General features: G+C 47.9%; 1 protein-coding gene across 13 annotated transcripts in view; it reads left to right on the top strand.

The window, feature by feature from the left end:
• The window catches only part of LOC142587551 (glucoside xylosyltransferase 1-like), a 106770-nt gene that overhangs the window by 16701 nt on the left and 66441 nt on the right, over positions 1–23628 (top strand). For 2 of the 13 annotated variants that reach the window (XM_075698648.1, XM_075698651.1), the window contains exon 2: positions 6939–7005. The exons of 4 other annotated variants lie outside the window; for them this stretch is intronic. Coding sequence is in view for 3 of the 9 variants with exons in the window: in XM_075698641.1 (XP_075554756.1) it covers positions 4479–4566; positions 6939–7005; positions 16820–16985 (321 nt within the window). In the remaining 6 variants the exon portion in view is untranslated. Of the gene's footprint in view, positions 1–4454; positions 4567–6938; positions 7006–11646; positions 11671–16819; positions 16986–23628 lie in introns of those variants that run through there. 7 more of the 13 variants (XM_075698641.1, XM_075698650.1, XM_075698642.1 and 4 more) reach the window with 7 other exon arrangements.

The raw sequence follows: 23628 nt of genomic DNA on the forward strand, positions 1-23628 counted from the left end.
ACGGGGGATAGTATACAGCAGCAGTCATACATCAGGGAACACAGGTGGATGGGCTCACTTTTCGTGCACTTGGTACAACACAAGCCGAGCAGGTAGCGATCGCCCTAGCTGCCTCGGACTTTAATTCTAAGTACATCATTACGGATTCGCGAGGCGCGTGCCGTAAATACGAGGCTGGTTGGGTCACCCTATTGGCCCAGCGAAAACTGAGAACCTGCGGCAAGTGTGTCGATCCCAACCCCCGCTATATAGTTTGGACTCCTGTCCATCAGAGCCTTCAAGGGAATGAACTGCTGATGCGCCAGCCGAGCACTCGCTTACCGGGCGTCCCCTTTGGCCCCTGAGGTCCTGGAACATGAAGGCGGAATTCTCTTAACTTTCAAAGACATTTCTACCTATTTTAAGGATAGCCATCGCCGCTACCCAGCCACAGCAAAGGGACTGGGGAAAGCGAACGAACGCGTTCTACTTCGCTTATACACCAACACAATGCTGTGCCAGGCAGTAATGAGACATTTTGATCCTGCGATCACTGGCAGGTGCCAACACTGTGGCGAGGTCACTGACACTTATCACATGGTGTGGGCTTGCCAGCAAAATTCGGCTCTCACCCCCCACCACAATCCTAACCGAGAGGACTGGGAGGCGGCCCTTCTTGGTTGCTCAGACCTTCAAGCCCAAACGGCCTTGGACAAGAGGGCCAGGCTGGCGGCTTCGACCAATGGGATCCCGGACTAGGGATTCTACCTAGTATATAGGGCTCCTACGCGAGTCCACACCTCTCTTCTTTAATAAATGCTTTCCACCACCCACCGTCTGGCAACACTACCGTCAGAAAGGCCGCAGGCATCGTTTTGTACTACGATTTCGGAGTATTACACCCGCCTTCGATCAGGCTCCACCCCCGCAACAAAGCAATGCTTTCGTCCATGGTGTTCGGCTCAACCTGCAGTGCACCTCACCGTACCAGGAATCAGGAAAAAATCTGAACTCTCACCACCTGTTTTTAAACAACTCACTCTGCTCCTTTTACACGAGATGTACGCTGACCACGTACATATTTATACTGATGGATCGGCAACTCGCCAGTGTTCCTCTGGAGCCGTGGTTTTCCCATCGAAATCCACCACCATCAGTTTCAAAACATGTCACCCAACGACACTGATGGCTGCGGAATTTGCAGCTCTTTGCGCTGCATTTCGTCTCCTGAGCCAAGAACAAGCTCGAAGGTGGTTAATACTCAGTGACTCGAAGGCAGCACTGCAGTCTTTGCTATCAGCCCTGCGGCGCGGACCACACGAACAAATGGCATTCAAGATTAGAGAACTAATTCATACCTTGACTGAGAAAGGACACCACGTGACATTTCAGTGGCTTCCAAGTCACTGCACCGTCATAGGGAACGAACACGCCGATAACGCTGCTCGGTCGGCTCTTCAAGGGGACGAATAGAATCCGATACCATTATCAAGGACAGATGCCGCTAGAAAACTTCGAATGCTCAGCCATGATATCGCGTTCTCCTTTTGGAACGCAGGAAGTTTTCAAAACTTCCTGCGCTGCCCAGCCTAGACTCCTCTTTACGCCTTTTGCATTCCAGCTGGACTCTGCCGTCGCGAAGCTACCCTGCTTTTTCGAATATAGCTAGGGGCGGCTTTCACCAAGTCTTTTGCTTTTCGAATCGGATGGACCGACGACGCCTCGTGTGATGACTGTGGTAACGAGGAGACTCTTCAACACCTTCTCTGTGACTGTCCTCGCTAAAATTTACAGAGACGATCGCTCGCAATCACGATGGCACGCCTTGACCGAAGGCCTCTGGCAGAGGAACTTATTTGAAAATGCCGCTATCACAAGCCATCGCAGCCGAGGGCGACGAGGGCACTGTTGCAGTTTTTAAAGGCAACAGAATTGGACAAGCGGCTGTAGCCTGAACAGATGTTTGTTGTGCTGCATGTGCTACTGTGCTATGCTGTGACAGTGTGCAGTGACAGTGACCGTCTGTGATTGTATGTCTATGCTCCTCTCTTTACCTCTACATTGTTATCACTTTACCTCGCCCTCCCCTCTCTCCCCAGCGTAGGGTAGCAAACCGGATCTTTCCCTCTGGTTAACCTCCCTGCCTTTCCCCTTTCCCCTCTCTCTCTCTTGCTCATCTCTTACGCCGCACCCCACTAATCACTCATGTCTAAAATCATCGACACGCCATAAGAAGCAAAGTTTGCCACAGATGCAGCCCTTCCCCCCTCCTGAGGACAGGCGGCCGTGCATGGTCACTTGAAGAGGTCGCGAGACGGAGCTTTTGATACGGGGAGCCGGTGTGATCCTTTCGAGAACGACTATGTCTTCACGCCCATTCCGCAGGATTGTGAAGTGGTGTTCAGAACGTTTGATAACGGGGAAAGGACCGTCGTAGCGGACCCGCCGAGAACGACGAGGCGTGTAAACACACAAAAACGTATCAGAATGTTTGCAGGCTTGAGGTAGCAAAATGTCATGCTTGCTCGTGAGAGCAAAGATTGGCGATAAACGCAAGTGGGGCACGAAAATGCGCAGACGCTGTATGAAAGAAGAAGGATCCTGAACATTCGGCATAGTTCAGGAATTGACTAGGTCATCGGGCAAACGGATAGTGCAGGCGTCATCATCATCATCATCATCATAATCATCAGCCTATTTTTGCGCACTGCACGACGATAGCCGTAAACCATCCCAACTACAGAGCAGGCGAATTCTGTTAGGAGTGTTGAACGAAGACCGAGCATCATCATTGGAAGGCGCCATACCCAATCCTCCACGTGAGGCTGAGCGGCGAGTGCAGCTTTCAAATGTCGATGTATCCTCTCGACGGTGACGCTGGATGCAGGATGGTGAGCAGTTATGCGAATGCGCAATGAACCCACAAAGGGTATTACAGACGTGAAAAGTGCCGGCTCAAACTATCTGCCTCGATCAGTGATCACCTTTGATGGCGTACTAAAATAACTAATCCATGTAGACAGAAAAACATGAGCAACTATCTCCGCCATTATGCCAGCCATCGCAGCTGCTTCAGGCTATGAAGCAAATACGTATAACCACGACATGGCGACAATGGTCCAGCGATCTCTAAATGAGCGGACTCAAAACGTGCATCTGGGAGAGGGAATCTGCCCAATCGAGGCTTGTTGTGTCGTTGCACCCTGATACGTTGACACGCTGTACAAGTGCGGATCTATGCAGTCTCGTATATCAGCGCGTATGCGCGGCCGAAACTAACTTTCGGTAATAAGGTCTTGCTTGGCACGTGCGCCTGTATGGCAGATGGAGTGCAGTGTATCGAAAACTGCATGACGAAGAGCAGGAACATAAATGCCGGTGCGGTTAGGTGAAATGTCAAACCAAAGTGTGACGTCGTGGTCAGGAATGTTGACTTGCTCCAATAAGACGGATGTAGAAGATCAGAATCGTGGAAGTTCAACGCCGGATGCGTGAGCCGCCGCGAGTGAAAACAAGGAGAGCTGTACAGAAGTTGTCGTGGGCCCGAACATTTTCATTTTAAATAAATGACAAGCGCATGCTCTCGGCAAAAGACAAAACAACACTGGGAAGGAGGCACCCTGACGCACAAAGCGCTGGAATTTAATTGGGGCTCCCAAGGCTTTAGTAACAATTATTCGTGTGGTACAATTCCCGTACTCCAACGCTATTCCCTCTGTGATAATGGACGCGATAATAATGTAATCAAGAATAGGGAACAAAATAACATGGTGCATACAGTCAAAAGCCTTCTCGTTTACGAGAGATCCAGCGATTTGGCTACATCACCGGTCTTCGGTATAAGTGCATCATGATATTGCTTCATTGGCAAGAGTAACATTTCCTTAAAGTTGACTACAAGAAGTAAACACAATTCAGGTGCGTGGCTGATAGCAGACGTTCCCAGCTTGACCGAGGGTTGCACGTCACGTGGTTTGCTCGAGCTTAGACAGCGGCCACACCAAGCCGACAGCGAGCCAGGCACGCTTTTGGCCGGGTAGCTTCATCAAAGCTATCTTACATACACCATGTAGCATACAGCTCATGTGATTTGCTCAATTTCAGACACGTGGCACACTTGCAATGGTGACGAAAACGGTACCACGCAACCTAAACCTTTCAGGAACAAGCCCGCGCTGCCCGTGGCAGACGCTACTCATCCCGTCACTACTCTAACGGAGCCGCCACGCCGACTTCGAGTTCTCCTTGTTCGTTTGCGTCGGCGCAAGGCAAATGGCGCGTGCTTCCTTAGCTTGTGTATATTGCACTGCGTAGTGTCACTAAAACTACGATGTTTACTTCGGGGAGAATATAACATATGCTGCTTTCGGATTTGTCGCACCGCCGCCATGACGTCACTGTGATTTTGATCTTTCTTGAATTGCTGCCGCGTGCTGAAGCTGCCGTTCTGACGTCAAACATAGCTGACAGGGGCTCACGAGAGAGCAAATGCCTCGGTTATGGCGCTCGCACGACTTCTGAAGCGAAGACGATCGCCTGCGGAGTCCGTCTGTAGAGGAAGGCTGCAGAAGCTGACGCCGACCCGCAGTTCGTAGCACTTCTTTCGCCTATTATTTCTCCTTTTTCTGCTATTGCCTAATTCTTCTCAAAATCAGCAAATTCTGTTTCTGTAGCATGTTGTATCACATATTTATATATCAAGGCTTAAAAGTTGTAGTATACCAGTGCTGTGCAGGGGGGGGGGGGGCGCCCATCGAAGATAGATGTATCTCGAATACTATGTTAGATACTTTTTGGCTATGCTGTATCTGTGTCATGATACATCTGGCAATACGTGTATCTACATCTGTATTGATGAAACATGGTTATAACTGAGCGATTTGAGGACATGACACAGAAATAATTCTCACCAGACTGCCGCCAAACTTCAACTGAGCTTTACTGCGTAAATAATATACGAGCAACAGTTGCTGCGTAGAAACTTTAGAAACAATATTGCCACAGCGAACTTTGTCAGCAGAAAAGCATATCATCATGCCTCACTTCACTACTCAACGTCCTGATCTTCGGAAGAGTAACGACAAATTGCTAACCACGCTATAACACATTCTGCGCTCCTCTTGTCCGTGGACTTCAATACTCATTGTGCAAATATATCTGTTCTTTTTTCGATAAGTTAAGCGGCCTGGTGCTAAATCAACCTTCTCCTTTTTTTTACATGCCTTAAACAATTCCTTCACTTTATTTTGCCTTGAAATTTCCTAGTATACAAGTGCCTCTGTACACTGGAGTGAACGGGCACCTTTTGCAATGGCCAGCCAAGTGACACTTCGCTACGAAAGCCTGCACATTTTCTCGATGCTGCCAAAGTACGCTGTGGCGATATTGTTTCTAATATCTCTGCGCAACAACTGCTACTCGAGCAATTTTTACGCAGTAAAGCTCAGTTGAAGTTCGGCAACTGTCGTTTGTGCATTCTTTCTCCTTCCCCTCCCGAAATCGCGCCGGTATAACCATGTTTCATCAAGCCAGCGACCAACTAGCCCATCTAAGTCAGTTAATCAGTATCTGTATTTCCAATACAGGAAAGAATGTGTCGTGTTTCTTAACTTACAAGGACAGCCGTCGCAACGTCACCGAGCCAAATATAGCTAAGCTGAACTTTGCTTCTCAAGACGATACTGCCATGCTGCTGCCGCTATGCCCCCAGAGTAAAACTAAAGGCAGCGGCATTCTTTTTTTTATCTTTTCGTCACAACCCACCAGCGAGGACAGGCGATCAGGCATGCGCGGGCGTATTGGTGTAGCAGAGCCACGGGGAGGCGCTCGTGCCGCCTCGACAAAAAAAAAAGTGCGCGAACGTCAGCGCGCAGCCGACCTTTTGTATTCTTGATTTTTCTGTCTTTAGTTTCGTCTGTGCAATTGACACTTACTCGCAGCCACCGTACCATACAGCACATGCTGATGCGTGCGACGTCTTTCGCACGAAATCTGATGCCGCCACATTGTCGGCATAGAAGTTGCGCTTGCGTGGTCCTTTGTTACAAAGTCTGAAGAATGCAAGAACGGCGTTGCCTTGCGTCCTGTGGCTTTCACACATCAGCGATTTGAAAGGTGCGTGAGTTTCTAAACCAAAGCATGGATTGCGCTGCTTCCTGAAGACTTGTGCATAAGACGGTTATTTTGTGTACGTGAAATAACTTTTTTGATCCACGTTACGTGAAAGTTTCCTGCGCGGCAGATGTTTTCTCGTAGAAGAAAAATCCTAAAACGATTGTACGGTAATGAATATATCACTAACCAATGCATTACGCCAGCAGATAAGTAGAGTAAGAAAGATCGTTGCAGCTTGATGTGCTTTCTGCATACACGAAGCTTCACAAAAAATCTCGCCATCAAGTTTGTTTCTCTTGTACAGCTGTCCGACAATCCGGTATTGCAGAAACCGTAATATTTTTATGGTTAAGGTGAAACTCCACAGCGGTAATTACGCCATCGTGCACAGGCTTCTTATTCACGTTCTTGTAGTTAGATGGTGGTCGCCCAAGCTACTCGGCAAGCAGAGCAGCAGCGTCGATCAATTACAAAAGCCACAAGCAAGAGTCGCGGACAGCACAGCGTACAAGGAGCTAAAGCCGCTGAAGTTACGCAGCTAAAGCAACCCCAATAAATTGTTTCGGAATGAAAATACTACACTTTCAGCAAGAAAGACAAATTTCGTCATACTAACCGATGTTTCATTCAAATGAAACATTTTTTGCATACGCATTTGTTCCTTCGCTATATAGATCTATGATAAGAAATTTGCATATCCATAGAGATATCCTAAGATACAAATGGAAAATATGAATATCTTTTCAGACACAATAACTGCGGTAGTATGCGCATCTGCATATCAAATACTTGTTACCCGAGTATCTTCTGTGACTGCAAAATATCTTTGACAATTTTCGTTTTAGGCTTGAAGAGTGTGTTCTTTTCCACGCGCACGTGCAAGAAAGATCATAAAGATCGAACGTACTTTGGGTATGCATAACACTTTTTTTTCATATTCTACTGCACTCTACCACAATTATAACGTTCTGTCACACTCTCCTGTAGATGTTTGACTAGCACAGCGCCTATCTCATGTAAGGAACCGAGTGCATTTGTGGTATGATACGATTGACGAGAGCTTTGTCTCAGACTGGCGCGTCCAACCGGCTGTTGTGTATTTTCACTTCTAGCTCACGAACAATCATGTGTTGAAAAAATTGGAGGACGCTTAAGCTTCGCCTTCAAGAGTAGAACGCGACAGCGTTCCCATCGACCCGCCAAGGGGTGTAAGACAATGCGCTACGGCGCAGGGATCACTTACGAGGCGCCCCGCATCGGACTTTGCGCCCACCTATCACACGGAGACCGTCGAGCAACGCAGCGTTCGGCGCGGCAACGAAACGTGCGCCTGAGCAAACGGAACGAACCAAAGAACTCGGTGTCTCGGAGGGGGAAACGATCTACGCCAGCCAAACGTCGTGATCGGCACGGGCAGAGAGATAGATAGATAGTAATCTAAAGAAAGGAACGGCGCTTGATTCAGCAACCCGCGTGGGAGCACGGCGAAGCGTCGTCAGGGGAGAGGGAGTCGGGGCCGCGACGCGCCTGGCACCGGTCCGCGCACAGCCCCAATGCGCGCATGGTGCGCCGCCTGTCGGGGCCGCACCGTACATTGAGAGGAGGGGGTCTTCTGTGTTTGCCGCAAGATGGCTCTGCGTGTGCGGTAAGCGCAGTAGAAATGTAGCGGAAACGTACTTCGCTACTCGTGTAAATGCGACTTCTGTAAGTTACATGCTCATAATTACCGCTAGATCATAGGCGACACATTGAAAGAAGATCATGCAATTTTATGGTGTCCTGGCCACGAGGGTATCTCGGGAAACGAACAGGCACACACTCTAGCTCGAGGCTTTACTAACCGAGCTGGAGATACGCACAACGATGAAAAAGACGATCACCTACTGGTCCGCGATATACTGGAGCACCAGCGAAGAACCCGGCAACAGTACGCCCCACCACACAGGCTACTCAATGTAGAGGAGGCGCAAAAATATAGAAGAATACAGACGGATACCTACCCACATTTGGGTAGATACCATAAAATAAACCCAACCTTGTACACTAACTCTTGCCCGTGGTCTTCATTGGCCTTCATTGCCTCATTGCCTCAATGGCCTTCATTGCCTCACGTAACATGGGAGTGCGCCAAAAGACCTCATGCCATTAATTCACCTTTGGTACTCACCTTGCTAAGGGAGCCCTGGGAGGCCATCCTCGCTCTTGCTGACCTCGAGGCCCAGAAGGGCCTCTTGGACCAAGCTGGGCGGGTCGCGATGGCCACTGGAGTCTTGGAATAGGGACCCACCCTGCACCGCTCCCTTCCGCCATTTTTAGAGCGCAGCTCTTTGGCGTCCGTTCCTGGGTTTCGCGTCGTCGTCGTCGTCGGCCTCGTAACCAGCTCCGCCCCCCTTTCATCCCCCCAGCGCTAGCAGCGACCGACTGATACCGCTGGATGCCGCTGACGCCGCTAGAGAGTCAAGATAACGTGACTGCATAGAACACCGTCGCCGCCATGCAGAAAGAGGAGGAAAGGGTCCCCCCCCCTGTTCTTGTGTGGCGGATAGGGTGCTCTTCAGTTGCCGACGCGCCGGTTATTCGTTGTCCCTGAAACCAACTCCGCAGCTGGGGTTGACTCACTATCGGCGTCAGCGGCATCAGTCAGTCGCTGCTATCTCTTCCCTCCTCCCTTTATCGTGTTGTCCGCTTGCTGCGCGCGCTTCTGCCCCCATCGTTTGCCGCTGGGTGTACACGCCGCCCCCCTCCCCCCTCTTCCTGCGAGTCTCCGGTTGTCAAAGCGCCGGCTCGAACTTAATTCCTTTCTTCGCTCCTCCTCCAATGCAACCCCTGTGCGGTGGCAATCAGAGAGCCAGATCGGTGGCGGCGGATCTGTATATGTGCACCGCCCGAGCCGAAATTGCCGCTGCCGTTCGCCCTGTGCGGTGGCAATCAGAGAGCCAGATCGGTGGCGGCTTGACATAAAGACAAACAGCAATTTCCTAACACTTATGCGGGAGAACATCCCGTTCCTCTCGCTCGTAACGCGTCCCACGGCTGTGACAACCTCGCGAGGCACTTGTATAGATCTCGTCTTTGAGAATCAAGCATTGGTGTACCAAGTCGAACATATATCAGTCTATTTCTCCGACCACAAAGCTTCCTTCATGACTGTCAAGAACTGTTAGTGGAGTCTTTGTTAAAGGAATACGTGTGAAAAATAAAAAAAAAATTCTGTGATAGCGCATACATGTGTTGCTTGATTTCTTTGCCTCAATCTATCAAAAAGGTGAAACAGCTTATTTGCTGCGCTCAAACTTCGCATTAGGAAGTAACGTAATCGTCGGTAATTTTTTTCTTATTTTTTTTTATTTTTTAATTTTTTTTCCTCATCAATAAATGTTTATTCCTCCTCCTCCTCCTACCGCTATAAACCGCAGTATAACTTTCTACGGCACGTTTTTAAGGCAACACCGCGTTCACTAGAAGCGCGTTTGTACCGCTTTCAAGCATTGAACTCGTGGCTCAGTGGTAGCGTCTCCGTCTCACACTCCGGAGACCCTGGTTCTATTCCCACCCAGCCCATTTTGGAAGTTGCTTTTTAACGCGATTGCGTTAAGGAGCTCGTGTCGCAGAAAAGCCGGTGGTGTCGGCGTCGGCGTCCGCGGCGTTGGCCGTGAGCGATAAATCACGACAGGCACTTCATAAATAAAAAGCAACTTCCAAGATGGGCTGGGTGGGAATCAAACCAGGGTCTCCGGAGTGTGAGACGTAGACGTTACCACTGAGCCATGAGTTCGGTGCTTCAAAGCGGTACAAAAGCGCCTCTAGTGAACGCGGTGTTGCCTTAGAAACGAGCTGTTTCTACGGCTCAGGCGTGCGTCGCTTGCTCAGGCGCACATATGGTTGTCGCGCCGAACGCTCCGTTGCTCGACGCTCACCGCGTCCGATGCGGGGCGCGTAGTCGCTGCGCCGTAGCCCATTGTCTTACACCCCTTGGCGGGTCGACGGGAACGCTGTCGCGTTCCACTCTTGAAGGCGAAGCTTAAGCGTCCTCCAATTTTTATTTATAAAGTGCCTGCCGTGACTTATCGCTCACGGCCAACGCCGCGGACGCCGACACCGACGACACCGGCTTTTCTGCGACACGAGCTCCTTAACGCTATCGCGTTAATAACTACGAGTATACGCGTACGTGAGACCAAGTTCTTTCTCCGTTCACTGCAGGTGTTCAGGGGGGCCGGAAGGGACCCCCAAATCGATTTGGATAGCTATACCTACAATGTGACGTAAGGAGCGCGTTCCTTTCGGAGAAAAGTGCTGTATAAGCACGTCGGGGCGAGCGAGATAACTAGAGAGTCGGCCGCAGTCTGCGCAGAGCCTGCGACGGTTAGAGATCGGCGCGGAAGTTGGCGCCTATCAATGGCTTCTCTTGTGTCACTCCCACCGCTTTCGAGGTTGCGTTTGTCGGCACGCATGGTTTCCTGCACGCCTAGCCTACTAGCAGCTATACTAGTGACGCTGTGCGAAACGCTTCCATCCCCCACGCATTCCAAGAAAGCAAGTTACCGCGCTCGTAGCAGCAGGACGTTGCCCTTCCACCCAAGACGTGCCTCTCCCGCATTCCAGGTGATAACAAGACCGCGTTTATATGGGCAGTAAATTGCGGTTGTAGCTACTTGTGACACTAGTAGTCTAGCATTTCCCGTATTTGACGGGATCGTGACAAAACATCCAACAAGCAATGACATCAAGGAAAGCATAGAGAAAAGTACTTGATGTCCTTAACTGAATTCTTTCAGTTTTTGTTGTCATTGTTAGCTTCTTATGATATCAGGAATAAAAAATGCCGCCCTCGGATATCTTTCCTCCCATTCACTACACAGTGAGGAACTTCAGTCCGGCAGCTTTGATGCCTTTTGATTGCATGCGTAGGTTTATTGCCCAAATGCCTTCAACCCCCCCCCCCTCCAAAAAAAAAAATATGCCTCACCTAGACGTTGCGCCTTAGGCAGAAACTATGTTCCACGATCTGCCGCCAAGGCCTTCACTGGTGGCGCTGGCTAACGTTCACAGGATTAGCGCAGATATGTAAAACGTAGGTACCCCACAAAGTGCACGTGAATACGGCGCCGTGGTAGCCCGATATGTAAGAGCATCGCACGCGTAATGCCAGCACGTGCCTTCGTATCCCATCTACTGCCAGTTGTTTCTTCAGCCACTTTCATTTCCTTTTATTTATCCACTCTTTAGTTCAATTTAGGACTACAAGTAATATGCCCAATTTTGTCTGTGGTGTCATTGCTAGATATATGTGTGTTTGTCAGGCACGTACGCAGGGCTAAACGGCGTACCCCCCCCCCCCCCACGTGTACACCCCCACACCTTTGTGCCAGTTCTGGGCTCTCTTGTAAATTCGTTGCTATGCATCCCCTGACCTTTGGCGCACAAGATCAATTCTAAAGATCCCTTATGTGCAGAGTAATCACTGCACTTTTTTTTCTTTTTAGAATGGAAAAACGTTTGATTTATACATCTAAGCAATCACCAGCAATTCCTCCATTTTTTTTTCAACAGCTGCGCAGCGCAAGTCGCTACAAGGTGAGCGGAATATCGAGGTCAACAAATTCTCATTCTGGGAAACATGACTTGCTGGTGGAATAGGATCGCAACGACGTGTTCGGAACAGCAGAGCGGAGCATGCGACATAGCGGCACCACGGGTTTAGGCAAGGCACCCTCAGTTACTTGCAATTTCCCGTTTTAATATTCGCAACGCATGACACTAAAGACACCCAGACACAGTGCACAGAGAAGGCTACTTGGTTTGTCTGATTTTTTTCCCTACAAGTTCTCGAAACTCTTTTACGAGATTCTATTTAGCCGGTGCGTAGACATTTCGCCGAGTCTGACAATAAGCATATCCACGCAGAAGCGTAGGAAGTGAACGACTACCATTCAAGGCAGCGAAAGAGCAAGAGGCTATCGCGGAGACTGTAATGCGAATGGCATCGAGAAAGTGTTCGCCCACTGATGAGAAAGAATTCAAAATATAAGAAAGAACAGGAGAGAAAGAAACGACAGCTTTTATATCAAGAGACAACGCGCACCGCCGCGAACGCTTTCCTTGGACTTTGACGCTCCGTGGAAAGGGCACGCATATTGCTCAGTGAAAAACGAATATGTAACGAAGCACGTTTGTCAGAGAAAACGCTAGCACAAAGATGACATTTTCAAGAATCTGCAGCAGCGACAATTAATTGACGTCAGCGCAATCCAGGTTGTCTCTCTTTAATGTCAACTGTCGAAGGGAACGCTGCTCACCTCCAAAAATCTCGTCAGAAACTGCCTACGCTGCGGACATGGGGTGGTCTGGCAAGACCCGAAGTCATTGTCTTACTAACGTTGTCAACTCTTATCGCATTCGCAAGTGGCTGCCGCTACTCTACGACGTCCTTCTCTTTTTCGCTGCCCTCTTAATGTTCCTGTTGCTGCTGATGCGGCTGCTGCACTGCCTTTGACGCACTGTAACATGGCTCCCCTCGCGGACGAAGCCCAGCGGGCGAGTCCAGTGCGAACGCGTCTGGTGTAACGGTAGCCTTTCTTATATGCACGTTCGGCATACACACATCGATTTAGAAACACGGACATCCTGCCTGTATGGCATTGATCATAAATAAATTGAGTCTTTCGTGGAACCTGCTAATCGACAAATGAGTTGGAACATTCCCATTGCATTAGTGAACAAGAAGTCAACCGTATCTAGCTTTTCTGGACACAAGGGTTTAGGTCGCGTGAATGCCACTACGTGACGTACTCACCTTAGACTTTTCAAACTTCCCGCGGTGACGCTTGATGATGTCAACCAAACAAAAGATGAAAAAGTAAAAGCTATTCCTGCGCATTGAATTTCCCCACAATGCTTGTCCCACCGGCCTTATCAGTATTCTTGATCAAGCGTATTCGCTCGTCGCCTGCAAATGACTCGTCATCCAGCGTTTACTCGCGACGAGCAATTGTTGATTCTGGCCTTTTGATGCGGTTCTTTTTTTCTTTTTTTTCCTTTTCTTTTTCTTTTTTTTTATTCAACGGAGTAAAGAAGCTAGCCTAACCGTCAGAAGCACTTCGGGGCAGCCTTTCTTTAGTTGGCACACATTGTTAAAGTCCGTGCGTCGCACAGAACCTACTAGAGACGCCGTCGTGGACGGATTTTGATTTTCCCCTATCGAATTCGTTAAAGTGCACACAATTATTTCGCTAGCGACTCTGCAATGCGCACTCATAGGCTACCGCCGCAGCTGCAAATCTAGATGTGCTTAAATATTAAGACATATACATGGATATGTTGGTTTTTCACCTTGACACAAAAGTCACGAAACAAGAGTTGAGCAAACTGACCCTGCTTCGTCGCAAGGTGTGAGACCGGGCTAGTTGGTATTCCATGCTAAAGTGACGAGCGCAAGAGTGGACACGGGACACTAATGAGGCGACAAGGATAAGCTCAAACTTCCAACTGGGCGCTTGTCTTTGTAGCGTCTGTAGTGTCCCCTGTCCACTCTTGCGCTAGTCACTTCAGTCTGTGTCGTCATCCGTTAGCATTGTATGGCCGAAGCTGCTCGCAATATTAGGACACATTTACTGGCCACCAGGCCAGGTACACCCTTGGGTACGAAATATACAGTACTTGCAGTTAGTTTCCAAAGTAGTCTCCTATGGCGGTTATCCACGTGCGTGAAGCAAGAACGCTATTTAAAATTATTGTGCAGTAATATATGCGGGATTTGTATGTTCTCCACATTCTCTACCATGTTGCCATTCCGCCTTTATTATATAGCCGCAATGTAGACTAGCAGCTATCGAACGCCATAAAGGCTATCCACATATTCAACCCTCAATGACCATCGGTTATCTTCCCTCCTCATTACACGTCCTGCCCATGTCCCCCCCCCCCCGTTTCTTTTTCTTGATTTCAACTAAGATGTCATTAACTCGCGTTTGTTCCCTCACCCAATCTTCTCTTTTCTTATACCTTAACGTTACACCCATCATTCTTATTTCAATAGCTCGTTGGGTCGTCCTCAATTTAAGTAGAATCCGTTTCGTAAGCCTGCAAGTTTCTGCCCCGTAGGTGAGTACTGGTAAGACACAGTTATTATACACGGACTGCATTCCAAGGAAAGGGAGGCGTAGCGGGGGGGGGGGGCGGCAGAAAGTTAGGTGGGCGAATGAGATTACGAAGTTTGCAGGGACTACATGGCCACAATTAGTAGATGACCGGGGTTGTTGGAGAAGAATTGGAGAGGCCTTTGCCCTGCAGTGGGCGTAACAGGGCTGATGATGACGATGATGGCATATTCAAAGACCTCACGCGCATCTCCTACACTTAATTATATTCAAGAGTTGTGCGACTGCCCAGGACATCCTTAACGAATGTTACATAACATATTATGAGGCTTTACTTGCCAAAACCAGGATTTGATTATGAGGCACGCCGTAGTGGAAGATTCGGGAATAATTTAGACCACTTGGGATTTTTAACGTGCGCCTAGCCCTAAGTACGCGGGTTTTCGCATTTCACGCCCATTGAAATACGGCTGCCGTGGTTGGCATTCGATCCCGGGACCACGTGATTAGCAGCCGAACCCAATAAAGGCTAAGCAACTACGGGGGGGAAGGAATGTTGGCAGTAGGAGGAAGGTGACAGCCGGCACGGGAGACAATTTGTTCGCATCCTCATTGAGTGAGCATGGGTACCATCTGTCCAAGAAGGACACCGTAGAATGCACTGTATTCAATGCGGTAGAGTCCGCGTCCAATATTTCAGACCCGAATCATATTGTAACTACTGACGACGAGGCATCTCGCTAATACGTGCAGTCGCTTGACAGCTGCCGAGCGCTGGCTTCGGCCACAGGACCTATTTCACCTTTGTTCAACACTCGCCGACATTCTCGCCTTATTTCGCACCATTGCGTTTCAGCTGAACTGATTCAACAGCCGATTTAAATGTGTCAAAATTTGGCCACCCTGTCAACGGTATGGTTTGTTATTTTTAATTCATCTTTTATATTTAGGCTAATGCTGTCCTGAAATTTCCAGCGGTTTCACCTTTCCCAAAATGCCCGCATTTTTGTCGGCCTCTGTTCATATGTTTGAGGATTTTTAATAGACGTGGAAACCATTGCGTGGCCCCCTGACCAAGCTGCTCAAAAAGCCATTTAACATCCCTGAGGTCCTGTGCAAGCTTCCGCCTTCTTGCCGTTCATCAACCTCTTGATTTTCCTGTCAACTGTATCCCACTTTGACGACTCCAATCCCACGGAAGTTGGCAAAGATATAATGTCCATGGGATTAAAGCCATTTAAATCAATTCTACTGTGGATACGACGGCCCATTTTTCTCACTATGAATGGAAATAATGCGTTAATGAGCGCCATTCTTAAGCATTTAAATTGACAGCAAAAATTATGCTGGCCCCATGTATGTGCGAATCGATGTAAGCAAAGCTTTCTGTGTTTGTTGTCATTGTCATACATAATGGATTATATCGCTATTGATGCAGTTGGTGTCGAAAGGCTGATTGTCAACTTAAAGGTGTCTTCGTCGGCCGGTCCAGATTGTATTTCATCAAAAATGCTGAAGTGTACGCAAGTTTATTCTGCACTGATATTGTCAAAGCTTTTTCAACAGTCATTACAGATGTCTACACTGCCCTCTGATTGGAAGATAGGGAAGGTGGTCCCTGTGCATAAATCTGGTGATGTACATTCCCCCAATAATTATGGCCCCATATCATTAACATCCATTCCAGTAAAAATCCTAGAGCATATAATATACTCGCACCTCATTGAATTCCTTGAGTCCAATTCCTTCTTCAGCATTTATCAGCATGGATTCCGTAAAGCAGTTTCGTGCGAAACGCGATTGTTATGTTTTACTAAAGACTTATTTATTAACGCGGATCATGACTTTGATACTGATTGCATATATTTAGATTTTGCTAAAGCATTTGACTCCGTCTCACACGATCTACTTATCTTCAAGCTTAATCAACTTAACATAGACCCCAATGTGCTTGCATGGATTAAGGAATTTCTTTCTAACCGTAGTCAGTATGTGACGGCTAACGACTTCTCTTCACGTAATTCTGCCGTAACATCTGGTGTCCCGCAAGGGTCCGTTTTGGGCCCTCTGCTCTTCTTGATTTATATTAATGATCTTCCTACTTGCCTTTCTTCCTCAACTGTCCGACTGTTTGCAGATGACTGCGTGGTTTACCAGAAAATTACTAACCATGACGATTATCTCAATCTGAAACGTGATCTAGATAGGGTATTTGAATGGTGCAGTCAATGGCTCATGACACTTAATACAACTAAATGTAAAAGTATGCAGGTTTCTCGTCACAGCACTAATCATTGTCCGCGTACTCACTGCCTCAATAATATTCCATTACCATCTGTTAACAGCTATAAATACCTTGGTGTTCACATTTCTTCTAATCTATCGTGGAATACGCATGTAGAATATGTAACTAACAACGCCAATCGCATGCTTGATTATCTGCGTCAAAACTTTTTTGATGCCCCATCGTCCCTGAAGTTAACACTTTACAAAACCTTGGTACGTTCTAAATTAGAGTACGCATGCGCCATATGGGATCCTACTCAGACTACACTCGTTCAAACTCTTGAAGCCATTCAGAATCGCGGCACACGTTTCATCTTGTCGAATTATTCACGTCATTCCAGTGTCACATCTATGAAGAAAACCCTAAACTTGCCTGACCTTTCGTTGCGTCGAAAGTCATCTCGCCTTAACCTTTTTCATAAAATCTATTATTATAACAATGAGATGAAGGACGTTTTGTTTCATCAACCCCATTACATATCTTCAAGGACCGATCATCGCTTCAAGGTGGGGCTACCTTCTTGTCGCACAAAATTGTGTAATGTCTCTTTTGTTCCTAGAACAAGTGTCGCATGGAACCACCTTCCCTCCACAATCGCCAGCATAGCTGATGACCACCAGTTCAAGATCGCTTTACAAGACGCCTTGTAATATTATTGTTTGTTTGTTTGCTGCACGCCTTGCCATTTCTTCCCCACTCCTTTCTGTAGTTCCTTTGGGCCCTGAAAGTATATTAAATAAATAAATAAATAAATAAATAAACAATCTCCACAGAGTAGACAGGCACTCGCTAATGAAATGCTGTCAATGTTTACCTGATTACACCTGCCGTTGTGATGCAAATAACCGGAACTTCATCTAATTTTCTCAGAAATAAACGCTGAATGAAATGCTGACGTCATCTTAAACAAGGTCAACAAGCGCCGTAGTGCTCGATCTTATGATGTCCCTATTCGTAAGCTTATATTCGTGATTTTTTTTTGGGAGGGGGACAATGTGCTCTTGAACCCTAGAAATGTTCCTCGGACGTCTCTGATGTGCTTGTTTTTATTCTCACGTACCCAATGAAAACTCTCATCGCGGCAACTTCATGATGTCCCGGTGGCAAGCCACCATGGCATGTCGCGCAGGTACGACCACGCTGATTCATTTGGGTTAACATATACAATTTTGTGCGTCATACTTCACCACATTCATTTTTCAAACTATGCCAGAGCTCGAAAAGGGTGGCCAACTCATTACGTCCCTTTCCTCTGTTTACTTCCGCAAAGTGTGTGTTTATCGCTGTGGTTACCAAATACGCCCAGCGGTATGCTACCACTCAAGCCTTTCTGGCGGCTGAGCAACTGAAGTCGCAGGCTTTATTCAACATGGCGTCGACGTTCAATAGCGATATCCTCAATTACTTCCCCCGCAGGGGCGTCTGCGTCAGCAGGCGTTTGGTGTGTTGCGACACCACGTACCCGAGCACACGAGGGTTGGACCCTCCCGCGTGTAGCCGTGCGCGGCTTAGCCGTGTCCGGGGAAAAGGGGATCCTGGGGGTTGAGCCAATGCCGGGTGTTTGGACCTTTATGGCCCTTCGGCGGCGGTAACACACCCCTTTGGCCTCGGCTTCACGTAGACGGCACCCCCGGACTGACCCACCCGGGGGAAATCGGCAGTCGCCTTTTCCTGTCCTCCTCTCCAATCTTCGTCTTTCTCTCTCGCCTTTTTCATCTTTCCTGTCTTCTCATCACTTCTCCTCACTTCCTAGTTTCCCGGCGACAAGGGTTAACCTTGTGTAGCTAGCCAGCCTTGGTTATGCTGTATTTGGTTATAGCAGCGATGTACGGCTGGCGTTGGCAGGGTTTCTCTAGCAGGAACTTCTGTCACGACCCCCTGTTGGGCTCCATGGTGGGTGGTCGGCATCGCGGGCGAAAACCCAACATTACTTATGGAACATGCTTTTCCTAAACTACCTGATCGCCCTCAGAAACGAGGGCGCACCGAAGAAATTTTTCAGTTTTTCGGACGACAAGTCCACAATTTTCCTCGTTTTCATGTCATCCACTCAGAAAAACCAGCTAAACAAGTGCGAACAATCTCCCCGTTCCTTGTACCTAAGTCTCTTACCAAAGTTTTTGGTCCAGGATATAAGGTGTCGAGGATGGCTAGCGGTGACCTCCTCTTGGAGCTCCGCGATCAGAAGCAATTTGAGAAACTGCCTCAGCTAGCATCATTTGGGGAGACCCAAGTAGTAGTAACCCCGCACCGCACAATGAATACCTCCCGCGGCCTTGTGTCGGACGATGATTTGCTGGAGCTCACTGAGGCTGAGCTCTTGGAGGGCTTCAGTGAACAAAATGTTATAAATGTCAAAAGAATTAAGATGAGGCGAGATGGCAGAGAACTTGCGACCAAACACCTAATACTCACCTTCAATGCAAGTGTCCTGCCCGAGTCAATCGAGGCCGGGTACATCAAGCTCCGTGTAAGACCATACGTGCCAAATCCCCCTCCGATGTTTCAAGTGCCAGCGTTTTGGCCACAGTTCGCAGAGCTGCCGAGGTCGCCAAACTTGTGCGAAATGCAGCGCGCATGAACACTCCTCTGAAGCTTGTGAGAATTCTTTCCACTGTGTAAATTGTGATGGCGAGCATGCCGCATACTCGCGGTCATGCCCGTCTTGGAAGAAAGATAAAGAAATAGTAACAATCAAAGTAAAAGAAAACATATCATTCAAAGAGGCACGCAGGCGGGTTGCATACCCTCCTAAGGCCAGCTTTGCCGAAGTGGCGCATCAAGGGGCAGCGTCACAACGGCCTCCGGCGGCTGTCCAACCCACAAGCCGTGAGTCGGCAGTTACGCCATCTGCCCCCGCGGCGGCTGCAGCTAGCGCTGCTCCGTCTACCCAGCAGACGGGGCCACCGACCCCGAAGGTGGGCGCAGCCGAGGCTGCCCCACCCACCCCCGCCCCTTCTAGCGCTGGCAACAGCCGGCGCAGCCAAATTCCTCAGGGTGCCCCATCAACCTCCGGGCTGGTGGGCGCAGGGATCTTGCGCTCCAAGGCGGCACCCTCCCTGACAACATCTCACTCGCAAGAGCACGTGTCCCGCGCCTCACTAGAGGCAATGGACACTACACCAACCCTCAAGGCGCACCAAGCGCCTAAGGAGCGGCGAGGCTCCCTCGAACGCTTCAGAAAAAGCAAAACCCCGGTTACAGGGCCTCGAAAGAGCTCTGTAATCTAAGGCATCACTCCCATTTCCGTAAACACAGCACCAATTTACTTTAAATATGGATACACAAATTCAGTGGAAGGTCCGAGGTCTTCTTAGAAACCTTGATGATTTGCAAGAACTCATCCACAAACATAATCCAAAAGTGCTGTGTTTACACGAAACACACTTAAAATCCAAACACACAAACTTTCTCCGTACGTATGTTACGTTTCGCAAAGATCGCGATGATGCCGTCGCATCATCGGGCGGTGTTGCCATAGTCACTCATAAAAGTATAGCATGTCAACCTTTACAGCTACGAACGCCCCTTGAAGCAGAGGCGGAGCGAGCTGTTCTGCTAAACAAACTCATCACTATTTGCTCGCTTTATATACCCCCACATCACAAATTACCTAAACATGAATTTCAATCCTTTATAGATGAATTGCCAGAACCTTATCTGGTTCTTGGCGACTTCAATGCACACAACTACCTGTGGGGCGACCCTCGTATAGATGCGCGAGGACGTCTTGTTGAACAGTTCCTTTTCTCTTCTGGTGCTTGTCTTCTGAATAAGAAGGAAGCGACATACTATTCTCTTGCAAACAGAACATTCTCTTCAATAGATCTTAGCCTAGTCTCCCCGTCACTACTGTCTGAACTTGAATGGGAAGTTAACGACAATCCTTACGGGAGCGACCACTTCCCTATACTACTAAGAACATATAAAGAAAACGAATGTCTACCACAGGCTCCTAGGTGGAAAATCGATACAGCCGACTGGGAGAAATTCCGAACCTTAATTAGCATATCATGGGATGACATGTCCTCGTTAGAAATTGATGCTGCTGTGGATTACTTTACAGCTTTCATTATAGATGCCGCATCTAAATGCATACGTGAAGTAAGTGGCTCGGCATGCAAACGGCATGTCCCGTGGTGGAACGATAAATGTAGAGTCGCACGTAGGAATCAAAACAAAGCGTGGGGGTTGCTACGTGCTTCGCCCACTGCAGATAATCTTGTTAACTTTAAGAAAGTTAAGTCTCAAGGCAGGAGAACCCGCCGACAGGCCAGAAGAGAGAGTTGGCAAAAGTTTTTATCGAACATCAACTCGTTTACAGATGAGGCGAAAGTCTGGAACCGCGTAAATAGAATTAGAGGGAGAGAAACATATTCACTCCCTCTGGTAAACACACAGGGTGATACGCTGCAACATCAGGCAGACTCACTTGGGGAGCACTTTGAGAGTGTGTCAAGTTCAAAAGATTATTCGAAATCCTTCCTGAAGTATAAGCAAATAGAAGAATCTAAGCCACTCAAAAGAAAATGTTTACAGAATGAATCGTACAACTGCCCTTTCAGTATTGCCGAGTTGAGAGCTGCCTTGAGCTCATGCAAGAGCTCTGCACCGGGATCTGACAGAATCATGTACGAAATACTGAAAAACTTACACAATGACACGCAGGTTACACTACTCACACTTTTCAACACCATTTGGGATGCAGGGTACCTTCCAACCGTATGGAAGGAAGCCATTGTGGTCCCTGTATTGAAACAAGGCAAGGACCCCTCCTCAGTGGCAAGTTACTGCCCGATAGCCCTCACGAGTTGCATTTGTAAGGTGTTTGAAAAAATGATTAATCGGCGACTGATTCCTTTCCTTGAAGTGAACAAAATCCTTGATCCCTATCAGTGCGGATTCCGAGAAGGGCGCTCCACAACTGACCATCTTGTACATGTAGAAGCAAATATCCGGGACGCATTTGTACACAAACAATTCTTCTTATCCATATTCCTCGATATGGAGAAGGCATACGATACGACGTGGCGTTACGGAATCTTAAGAGACTTGTCAGAAATGAGCATCCATGGTAATATGCTAAACCTAATAGAAAGCTATCTGTCCACTCGTACCTTCCGCGTAAAAGTCGGTAATGTACTTTCGCGTCCTTTTACGCAAGAAACGGGAGTACCCCAAGGAGGCGTGCTCAGCTGCACACTCTTCATCGTGAAAATGAACACGCTTCGCGCTTCATTACCATCGGCAATCTCTTATTCTGTCTACGTGGACGACATACAAATAGCTTTCAAATCTTGTAACCTCGCAGTGTGCGAGAGACAGGTACAGCATGGCCTGAACAAAGTGTCGATGTGGGCAGACAAGAATGGATTTAAGATCAATCCTAACAAAAGCTCCTGCGTTCTTTTTACAAGCAAGAGAGGAATGATCCCAGATCCTTGCTTAGAACTATGTGGACAACAAATACCCGTAAACAAAGAGCACAAATTTCTAGGTGTTATACTAGACTACAGACTCACTTTCGTCCCCACATTAAACATCTTAAAGAAAAATGTCTGAAAACAATGAACCTAATGAAACTTCTATCCCACACTTCGTGGGGTAGTGACAGGAAGTGCTTAATTAATCTCTATAAGAGCCTGATTCGTTCACGATTAGATTATGGTGCCGTGATCTATCATTATACCGCTCCAAGTGCGCTAAAGATGCTAGACCCTCTTCACCATCTAGGTATCCGTTTAGCCACAGGAGCTTTCAGAACGAGTCCCATACAAAGTTTATTTGCAGAATCGAATGAGTGGTCACTTTATATCCAGAGAACATACATCAGCCAAACATATTTTCTGAAAGTCCACTCTTATCCTCAACATCCGTGTTTTAATACCATTAACGATATGACATATGCTACACTCTTTCATAATCGTCCCTCCGTAAGACAGCCTTTCTCGCTGCGTGTGAGGGAGCTTAGTGATCAAATGCATGTCCCACTCCTCGAGCTCCGCCTAATGCATCCAGCCAAGCTGCTACCTCCTTGGGGGTGGCAGCTCATACAATGCGATATATCTTTTGTGCAAGTCACAAAGCGTGCTCCAGATATCGAAATCCAAATGCATTTCCGGGAACTCCAGTACAAGTATGCCTGCACCGAGTTCTATACAGACGCATCGAAATCGCGCGAGGGGGTGTCCTATGCAGCCGTCGGTCCATCCTTCTCGGAATCCGACATACTGCACCCGGAAACTAGTATCTTTACGGCTGAGGCCTACGCACTGCTGTCGGCCGTAAAGCATATAAATAAATCACAACTCCAGAAATCAGTCATATATACGGACTCCCTCAGTGTTGTTAAGGCCTTGATGTCTTTTTGTAACCACAAAAATCCAGTATTTAATGAACTCTACTCCGCACTGTGTAAAGCATATATATCTAACCAACATGTGATTATATGCTGGGTGCCTGGACATAGGGGCATCGAGGGAAACGTTCTAGCCGGCCAGATGTCCACATCAACTTCATTTCATGCAGTTCATCCTACTGCTTCGGTCCCTGTCACAGACCTGAAGCCTTTCTTAAGAAGGAAACTACGAAACTACTGGCAACATATGTGGGACGAAGAAATAAATAATAAACTGCATGTAATAAAGCCACAATTAAGTTTCCGGCCTCCTGTAACAAAATCCCGCCGGACAGATGTCCTATTCTGCCGTCTAAGAATAGGACACACTTTTGGCACACATAACTTTTTACTCACGGGAAACGAGCCTCCAACCTGTAGTAGATGCGGGGAGAGGCTGACCGTCCTCCACGTCCTACTGGAGTGTCGGGAAGCCGAATCTGAAAGAAAGAAACATTTTCCCATTGCATACCGGCAGCAGATCCCCCTTCATCCAGTAATGTTACTCGGCGCAGAACCGCTATTTGACACCAACGCAGTCCTAAGTTATCTGAAAGATGTTGTGTTGCATGTTGTTAGCCCCATACGTTCATAGCGTCTCCTCTCTTCAGAGGATGGCGCTGTGATAATTATTTTGGATAGCACATGCCTCTAGGCCCTTGTGGTTCAAGGGCTCTGGCGAGGCAGCAGTGCTCCAAGTAATTTTACCATCTTATATATTTTATATTTTGCATCATCCTTCTACGGTGGAT

Source organism: Dermacentor variabilis, chromosome 7, assembly GCF_050947875.1.
Source record: "Dermacentor variabilis isolate Ectoservices chromosome 7, ASM5094787v1, whole genome shotgun sequence".
In the NCBI taxonomy this organism is placed as follows: Eukaryota; Metazoa; Arthropoda; class Arachnida; order Ixodida; family Ixodidae; genus Dermacentor; species Dermacentor variabilis.